Genomic DNA, 9,796 nt, shown 5'->3' on the forward strand with positions numbered 1-9,796 from the left:
TTTGCCCTTGCTTGAAATATTGTTAACTGGTGTCCAACCCACATAATATAAGCCTTCATAGACAATGGATTGAAGCCTTTATTTAATTCTTTGACCATAACTTGTAAGATCAAAGCATATCCTGACAATTAAAAGTCTAAAGTTGTTCCTCCGTTATTGCTATCAAAAAGTAGATGAGAAAAATGAAATGAGCAACAGCGACATATTATACTGCAGTTTAGAATATATTTGATGGACTTTAGCTCGACCACAATTTTGCAATCAAGAGAAAGATATGTACAATCATGAAGTGAGAGAGGATATATATAAATACCTCAATAGGCCAGTGAATTCTCAAGACTCATACTACATAATTACAAGAAGAGATCCATGACTCAGTAATGACAGCCACTTAATTATTTTCCTAGTAAAGCATATGTCTACTAGGCCGAAAAAGATTCCTACATAAGTAGGTTGAATAAACTATATCAGACCAGAGTGGGAATTGCAGAAATGCAAACAAGGGTATAGGTATAAAAGCAAGTGCAGAAATGAAGTAAGGAACCCACTTTAAACCATGACAATACATGATGAAAAAGGCACTACTAAATGCTATCATCATGCTTATTATGGAGATGAACAAAGCAACCAATCCACATATGAGCTTCAAGGGTAATGACTTATGAAAATTATCTTCTGTATAACGTGAGAGGAGGATGGATAAGAAGATAAATATGGAGGTTGAGGATGAGATCATTGCAGCCCCATCAGATATGGCAAAGATTAGAAACGATGGTTTCTTCAAGTAATTCGGGTTTCCTGAACTGTCATTGATCCCGCCTGGTATACTGAATGCAGCTGTAAACACTCCAGTAGCAATAAGAGTGGAAACAAGCATGCATGATTCTGCGGTTTTCTTCATCCATGATTCTGCTTCTTTTAGCAAGCCTTTGTGCTCCTCTGTGAATAGTTGCCGAGGAGTCAAGCCTTCTGCATTCTTCATCTCTATATATGATGGTAACATTATCTTCTTCACCTCCTTCCAAGTCAAAATATAATATGCTATCAATATCAATATAAAATATATAAAATTTATAACAAATTGCACTATTATCACAAGTCGTTGTTTATTTTCTACAATATACAAGAGTGCACCAAAAGTAATAAGTACATATGTAATCCATCTTATAAGATAGACTCAAATATTGTTTATAGCATATTACAGTACCTCGAACCATCGTAATTCAAGGGTCATTTGGAAAGCTGCTCCAGAAACTAAGTTTAATCGATCTGATGGTGCCAATCTTGCTGCCATATGCAATAAGTTGCCTTTATCTTCAGTATCCTCAAAACATACTATGAAATCTTTGATTGGGCCAATATCATGTATGAGATTGAAGATATCAGCATAACGGTGCAAAACTGCAATATGAATTATGCTTCGATTTTTTTCATCAACTTCCCATATTAAATCAGGATAGGTACTTATAAGCTCAGCTAGAAACTCAAAATTTCCAACTTCTACGGCATTAAATATTACTGGCGAAGGTTCTCTTATGTTGCCCATAATCACTGCATCATCTTGTTTAAGGAATATACTCCACAAGTATTTTACTAGTTGAAGTTGTTGAGTTTGCCTAAAACCTGTGAAACACAATTTGATCGTCAAAACACAATTTATATGTATCGTAAAACCACTATGTCATAATTATATATCATCTGTAATTTGTGATCATGGACACTTACAGGACTTCATGAGCCGCTTTCTATATCGCTGACTTTGGCAAATAGAACTTAAAGGCTTTCGAGCCAATATATGCAATATTGTCTCATTGGTTGAATCATCTCGCTCAAAAGCTAGATCTTCATTCATCTCTAGACACTTCGAGGCTAAATCTGCAAAATGAATACGTAAAATAAGTTATATATATGATTGATACATGTTTGACACAAGGTATGTACATGATATGTATCACACTTCAAATTTTATAGTCTCGTCTTTTGTTTATGCTTGTGTAATATCCTTACCGTAGATTTCATTGTTGACACAGCAGAAGAGCAGTACTATCCAATCAGTATGATCATGAAAAGCCCGAATAGTTTCTGCATAAAGATGCCAAGCCATGTCCCTTTGTCCTTGTAAAGCCGCCATATGAAGAGCAGTGGTTCCTTGACCTCCCCTTATCAGTGGCAAGTCTTTGTTTTTTCTCTTCATGATCTCAACAATCTCTAGATTCCCAGTTGCTGCAGCGATGCTGAACGCAGTGTTCCCAGTCGCATCTTGCAATTCCAAGTCTTCTGGGTTCATTTCCTTCACTAGCTCATCCACAAAGTGAACATGATTCGCTCCGGCAGCCACATGGAGTACCGTCGACCACCCCCTGGTTATGGCAGCACAAGCTAGACTCCGGTCTTGATCTAAGATATTCTTTGCTACTTTCCAATCACCTTTCAGTGCTGCTTTGTGAAGGGGAACACAAAACCTTAGGTATTTATCTCTTCGTTCCTCTGAAACAAGTTAATCAACGGAAACATTGTTATATAGATTGTAATCTAAATGGAAGCAAATTAGAGAGAGAGAGAGAGATCATACGTGTGTGATCTATAAGATTAAGGTAAGGCCTTCTAAACTGAGCTGAAGCAACCCTCTGAAGTTCTTGCGCTTGTATAGTCACAGAACTCTCATCTGCTACGGCCATTTCTCTGTCAAGAAAGCACAGTATGTCTGTGTTCAAAAATTAATTTGCCTCTAAAACTAACGTTGGAGGATAACCTTGGTTATGTTATGCTTGGAGCTACTTATGGCATGTAAGGAACAAAACGCTTTTGACTGCTATCAAGGATTGGCTAATGAAGTTTTGGCTCTGTGAAACTCTTGAACCATAAAGCTAACAACTAGTTCGCTTCTCCTATTTATCGTATGGATGCCTCATAACATCTTTTTTGTGAACCAAGAGATGCCTTTTTGTAATTCTTTTGACCAATGATATCAGACCTTTATCTGAAAAAATAAAAATAGTTTGCATTTTTGTGTATATATACGAGTCTTCTAGATTGTTCTGATTTATAAATTAATTAAATATATACTTCCTCAAAACTAAAAAAAAAATAGACTTATTAAGTAGGAGCTTCTTAAAATTCAAAATTACTCTAGAATGTAACTAAAAAGTTATTAAAAATAATGATTTTATTATTCTTCACACAAAAATGGACAATATAGAGAAAAAAAGTAAGAAATAGAGTGTAATTAAAAAGTTTCTATAAAATATTTCTTTGGTACAAACGTCAAATAAAGAGAGGAGGCCTACCAGAGCCTGATCAATGATATGGCATGACGTCAGCATGCTAACATCATACACTCCAAAGAAGAGTGGATCGCTGTTGGCGTGCTGTCTAAAATTAATATTCAATTGGGAAAAAAAATTATATTTTATATTAAGAAGAAATAAATTGTCTATAAATAAAATAATACTCCCCCTTAAGAAATTAATTAAAACCTCGTGAATGAAAACAGCGGGAGGAGAGAGGCTATACAGGCAGATAATAATTCAGAAGCTGGAACTTACTTTTGAGACTCTCTCTCTAACTTATCAACATGACCGGGAAGAATGAAGAAGAAGAGGATAGGATAGTAAATTTACGTGTGGATCCTGTGTGTGGGCAAGCACAAGCAAAAACTCCTCTGTCTCTCTAGTGATTCAACCTCGAACGAGTTCGCCATCTAATTCCCACCTGATTCTAAACACAAACACACAGATTCACCAAACTTCAGATTAAAACATTATCATCACTCTATAATCTCTCTCTCTCTGAAACACACAAACTAGCCAACGCATCAGAAAGAAATTGCAAGGAGTGAATACTGAAAGCAAGTTCAGAAAAGCTTCAGAGTTTTAGATCATTCACCTTCTTCTAATTGGACTGAGTTAAAATAATAACAGTAACGAGAGAAACAAGAAGCTTGGTTATTTCCACAGAGAGAGAGAGAGAGATGGTAAGAAGACGATATGAAAGAGAGAGAGAGAGATTGGAATAAATTACCTGAAAGCACGGGAGTGGTGCTGGATCTGAAGGCCGTCTGGTTCGTCAAAGAAGGTGGAAGGAAGCAAATATAAGAATCAATCATGAAAGAAACTGCACAAAGCACCCCATCAACTCTGTAAAGTCCTACCACCATGTGTTAAATTATTAGAGTACGGCCACAGTCATTTGGCTTTACTGCTTATTTTCCTATAATAGCAACAACTTTGTGAAGTACAATATTAAATGTCTCTTCCTTTTATTATTAAACCACCCAGTATGCATCCTGATCCGTCTTACTTTTAACTAATTGGAGTTCAACCAAATTCGGATTGATAGTGTTTGGGCTGCCCGAAATCACTTTTAAAAAAATATATTTTTACACAAATTGAGATAAAACTCTTCTCATATATTTATTTTATATATCATAAAATTATTTTTAAAAACATAATTTAGTTTTTATCCAAATATTTCTGAGTTAAATGATATCATTTGGGCAATAAAACTCTCTCTTCAAATATTTATAATAATAGTATAAGATTTTGTTTATAGTTTATAAATAAAGTCTTATAATTAAAATTGAATGTGATTTTAAAAGGGAAAGTATACTAAAAACTAAATCCTTCCACAAACCATAGGAGACATGGAAGTGAAATGCAGCGAGGCTTCAGAAAAAGGGGTAGGGGCTGCTTTCGCTCTCCTCACTTGACCTTCGCGGAAGAGGATCCTCTCAGCGTCCTCTTCCCTCGAGGTCCGAATCCCAGCCGTGGAAATTAATCTAACAACTCAAACTGGGCCACATGGTGACGCTATTAAAAATTAGAAATAAATCTTAATCATGATATAAAATTTTTTTCCAGCTTTGAACTAAGATTATTCTAGCATGAAATATCCGGTTTTTCTCATCTGCCTCATTTTAACGAGAGGATTTATGAGAAGTCCAAACTCCAAACTTATCGAGATGACCATAAAAGATAAAAAAAACTTAATCACGGAATATTTATATATATAATTTTTTGGATTTATTACAGTTAAATCTAATATAGATCGAGTTAGACAGGACATAAAGAGTTGTAAAATAATACCAAGTATTTTATTTTTTTAAATTTTTAATTAAAATACTTGAAGGCAGAATTTCGCCTCTCTATATGGTTCTATTTGACTCAATTTATATCAGCTGGATTCCTAATAAACTTTATAGCTCAAATAAGTAGATTCAAGAAATTAGGTGTTTCACTCTGAAAAAAATTTGAAAAAAGTTGTTTAAAGCTACTCAAAAATTTTATAGCATCAGTTAGATTTATATTTAATTTTTAATAGAAGGATGATGTGGCATATTATGAGCTCTTAAATTAATCTGACGGACCATATTAGAACGCTTGGAGACGCTGAGGGATGCTGCCGCTGAGAGTGCGGAACTTTGTTCTTTTTTCCTTTCTTTTTTTTTTTTTTGGCGGACTTTGTTCTTTTGGAGAATGTGATATTTCAACCGTGCTCATCCGATGACCATCCCAAAGCTTATCATTAAAAATTAGCCATCACAAGGTATTATAGTCATCCAATTAAGCATCTTTTTTTTTCTTTTAGTTTTTTTAATAAGTTGATAAATAGGAAAAATGAGGTCTCTACAGTTATACAATTATATCATAAGAGGAAAAAAAAAAAAAAAAGAGAGACAAAATAGCAATAATTTCATAACTGCAGGATTTTGGGATGTCTATTTTAAGTTTTGACTAAAAAAAAATTAAAGAAGAAAAGAAGCTGTGTATTGGACGTCATCCCAACCTCGTCCCCATCTCACCATTTTAAATATTATCATTTCATTTATGAGTCATTTTCAATATGATTTATTAAAATTAAAGAAAATCTTAAAATTTATTGTCTATCCCTCTCTCAAAAAATTTAATAATTTTTCAATTTTACCTTGTTAAATATGCATATTTTAAATAGGATCCCAAAATCTTAGAAACACCCACCAACATTTCATGTGGTATAGAATAACAAATTTGTGAACAAAAAATAATGATGTGTCTTATAATTATTACAAAAATTCCTTCTATCTCTATCTTATAAATAAGATCAAGTGATTATGTACATATATTAATTGCTTATACATTTTATTCGCTCAATGATAATATTAACTTTTTCCATGAACACCGATTATGTGAATATATCAAACTTTGAATAAATTTAATAACTTAGTGGAGTGGGGTTGGTTGTGTGTGTTATTAAAAAAATAATGCATTTTCTCAAGTAGTATAATTTAAAAAACTAAAAACATATAATCCACTCGTCTAGAAGATAGAGTAACTTTTTAAAGTCTATATGGTAGTCAACGGGAATAGAAGTGAGATGGTGATGTTTTTTGTCAATTAGAAGAATAATTATGTGCGTGTGAAACGATTGGACCAAAAATCAAGACAATTTGCTCCTGCCTTTGAATTTTGAAAATAAAAAATAATATACTCTTTTCTCCCTCAATATAAGACTCAAATATATTTTGTCTCCTAAATTTATATTTTTTCTTAAACTCTTTTATTAATTATGTGTATTCAGTTTTCATAAGTGAGTAATTTGTCTTTAAAAAAAAGGGACCTCTTACAATTGTGAGATAAATTAAATTAAAATAAGAATAAAAGGATGATAATATGTACTGAAGAGCCTATATGTATTATTCTCTCGTTATCCATACTGAATACACTACGTACGACTCTCTCCGTGATGCGTTTTTCACTTATTTTTCGTTATCTCGTAGATATAAATTGTTAAATCTTCAACAAATGGTTTAGATTTTATTTTTTTTTAACATAGTTTAATGAAAAGTAACGGTGACCAAACTCATTTCCACCTTAAACATAATAACATAAATGATATGTGAACTTGCTAACTTAATTCAATGTATTTAGTCAACTAACAGTTAATGTTAACTTGAATAATGGCCAGAACAAATTTATTATAATTTAAAAACTTTTAGTATGATATTGAACCCACAAAACCTAATATTTTTTAGTGACAATTTTTGAAACAAATTTCTACCGTAGCCCTTGATTCTAAACATTTTTGTGAATAAAATGTGCCCTCTACTTCCGTTCTGAGTTCATAAAAATAGCAATTCGAAATCATTGATGTTGCGTTGGTCGAAGTTGCCGAAAAGCACATGTTAATTAAAAATAAAACCCACCAAAAAGAGAGTAACATTTTTCACAAAAAATAGAAACAGTGTATTGTGGTCCGCATTCCCCAATGACCTTTGTATCAATTTTTTTTGTTTTTTCCTGCCAGCCCCAAGCCCCCAACGACCAACGTAAGGTCACTTTTTGAGGTATGCTCCTAATTCAATGAGTTTAACTAATTTAATCAACGGAAAATAAAAAAAAAAAGACCCTTGAATTACCATAATCATGAAAAAACACACTTAAATAAGCTAAATTACTTGGGGAGATCTGGGCTTAAATTAAAATTATGAAATATTAGAGAAAAGACCAAAATGTCCTTTTTCTCATATCCTCTTCCTTCCAAAATATATCCCTGTATGCTTTCATCACTTCTTATGTTTCTCATTTTGGTCTTGTGGCTAAGGATACACCACTACCTGCCATCGTCTCCTCTTCTCCCTCTAACCATATCCATCACAAAAGGACACAAAAGCACCACCAGCGCATCGCAAAGGTTTCGATTCTAGTGGTGATCTGAACATCGACGGGTTGGCAAGGAAAGAAAGCTAGAAAGAAGAAGCACAAAAGAAATGTTTCTTCGAGATGGGAGATTGATGTGGAGAGGATAACTCATAGAGGGGTATTATTTTTTCTCCACATTCTGATTCATCCTTTTTCTGTTTCTTCTTCTCCCTTCTTTCATCCACTTTTTTATGGTATCAGCTATAAGTAATTAATTGGTTTCTTTGCTATTTCTATTCCCATATTGTATGGGTTTTGGATTTGATAATCTTACCATGCCATATCAATTTAATATCTAGGGGACTCGTGACTTTTTCAAAGAACAAATAACAATAAGAAAGAAACCCTTTTCAATAATAAAGGAAGTTTTTTAGAGGTATGGCGCCACAACCTTGATATTATATGTTGATTCAATACTAGTACTAGTGTTTAAACATTTGCTATAAGAACAACAATACAAGTCATCTCTTTTATTAGGGGCATTTATCTTAGCAAACTCAAAAAACTTTTCAACTCCATCATCATATTCTTCGCTAATTCTCTTAGCTTTCATCCAACCATGATCCATTATTCTACAAAGTCAATAAGCATAGTTATATTGTTAAGCCCAATTCTAACTGCTTAATTCAAATATTCAAATAAATAAAATAATTAAGTGTTAGTCAATAAATTAAGATTGACTAACACTTAATTACAAATTAAAGGGAATGTCTTTTTTATTTAATAAAAATTTTGATAGAATTTCTCCTTAAATATAAGGAATCCCAAATTAGTTAAATAATAGTCAAATCAATCAATTAACAAACCAACAATATAATAAACAAATACAAGATAAATTTGAACAACTATAACTAATAAAATAAAAGTAATAATCTCAAACCAATTTAATGAATAAAGATTCTTAAAGCTAAAATTCTAAATCTAAAATAGGAACACAAATGATATCCATTTGTCATGAAATTTTAAGCAATACTTTATCATCAATCAAAATTCAGATAAATTATCAAAGTTTATTATGAAAATTTGACAAAAATTCAAAATAAAATATAAAAAAAATGAAAAAATTACAAACTTAAGAACTAATAAACTTTGAAGATTTAAACATGTTTCTAATACTATGTATAGGAAGTAATTGTAGTTTTCTAATTCCAAATATCACCAGCCAATTCTCCAAACATAAAAGATACTCTTTTAATGTTAAAACTTCTGAATCCAAAACAGGAATTCAAATGATATCCATTTGTCTTGAAATTTTAAACAACATTTTTATCATCAATCAAAGTTCATAACCAAAAACAAAATTAGACAAAATACTTAACAAATTATTTATTGGTAAGTTGTCAAAGTTTTTTTTTATAAAAATTTGACCAAATTCGAAATAAAATATAAAAAAATTATAAAAAATTTACAAACTTAAGAACTAATCAACTTTAAACATTTAAACATGTTTCTAATATTGTGTATAGGAAGTAATTATAGTTTTCTAACTCCAAATTATTAGTAGTAGTTTTACCCAAGAGAGAGTAAATTGGATGATAAAAATTTTTCCTTTTAAAAATAAATAACATAATAAAGAAAAGGAAATAAGTTTAGAAGGATTTCACCGAAGAAGAGCAGAAGAAGAATACGCAAGGATTTATCCCGATTCGGTTTCAACCACTTGACTTACATCCAGTTCTCAGAACACCTTTGAGTTTTTCACTATACCCCAAGATTCAATGAGCTCTTGGTACCATAGTACAGTAATTTGTTAGTGGCAACTTCACCGAAAAGGGGGGTGCATTGGGTGATATATAAAAAATTTAACTAAATAAATTAACTGGACAAATAAAAAAGTGGAGATGAGTTTGGAAAATTTCATCGAAGAATGGTAACACAGGAGTTTATACTGGTTCGGTCTCAACCACTTGATCTACATCCAGTCCTTAGAGCGCCTTTGAGATTTCCACTATATCCCCAAGATTAAATGGGCTCTTGGTATCTCAGTACAGTAGTTGAATCTCTCAATCACTCCCCCTTACTACCTGTAAGGTTATAACCCTTCAAGAGTCCACACTCTTGAGTAACACTCAAATTTGAGGAAAAAGATATAGCTAACTCTCTTACAGAGTATATAAGTG

The 9,796-nt window shown here is 32.2% G+C and overlaps 1 protein-coding gene across 4 annotated transcripts; it reads right to left on the reverse strand.

The window, feature by feature from the left end:
• Window positions 1–370: 370 nt before the first annotated feature.
• LOC114762072 (ankyrin repeat-containing protein At5g02620-like) lies at window positions 371–7,627 on the reverse strand. 4 transcript variants are annotated; one of them, XM_028951524.1, is made up of 7 exons: window positions 7,621–7,627; window positions 3,621–3,700; window positions 2,573–2,682; window positions 2,008–2,475; window positions 1,726–1,875; window positions 1,208–1,623; window positions 371–1,018 (listed from the first exon to the last, which is right to left on the reverse strand). In XM_028951524.1, the coding sequence occupies exons 1-7, from the start codon at window positions 7,621–7,623 to the stop codon at window positions 404–406; spliced, it is 1,842 nt and encodes a 613-aa protein (XP_028807357.1). In that variant the 5' UTR covers window positions 7,624–7,627; the 3' UTR covers window positions 371–403. The 4 variants fall into 4 exon arrangements, with proteins under 4 accessions (XP_028807357.1, XP_028807355.1, XP_028807356.1 ...); XM_028951522.1 differs by having other exon boundaries at window positions 2,008–2,487; XM_028951523.1 differs by lacking the exon at window positions 7,621–7,627 and having other exon boundaries at window positions 2,008–2,487; window positions 3,621–3,737.
• Between the last annotated feature and the right edge of the window lie 2,169 nt (window positions 7,628–9,796).

The sequence above is a fragment of the Neltuma alba genome, unplaced genomic scaffold, assembly GCF_004799145.2.
Source record: "Neltuma alba isolate B1F8T4 unplaced genomic scaffold, ASM479914v2 tig00011184_pilon, whole genome shotgun sequence".
Lineage (NCBI taxonomy): Eukaryota > Viridiplantae > Streptophyta > Magnoliopsida > Fabales > Fabaceae > Neltuma > Neltuma alba.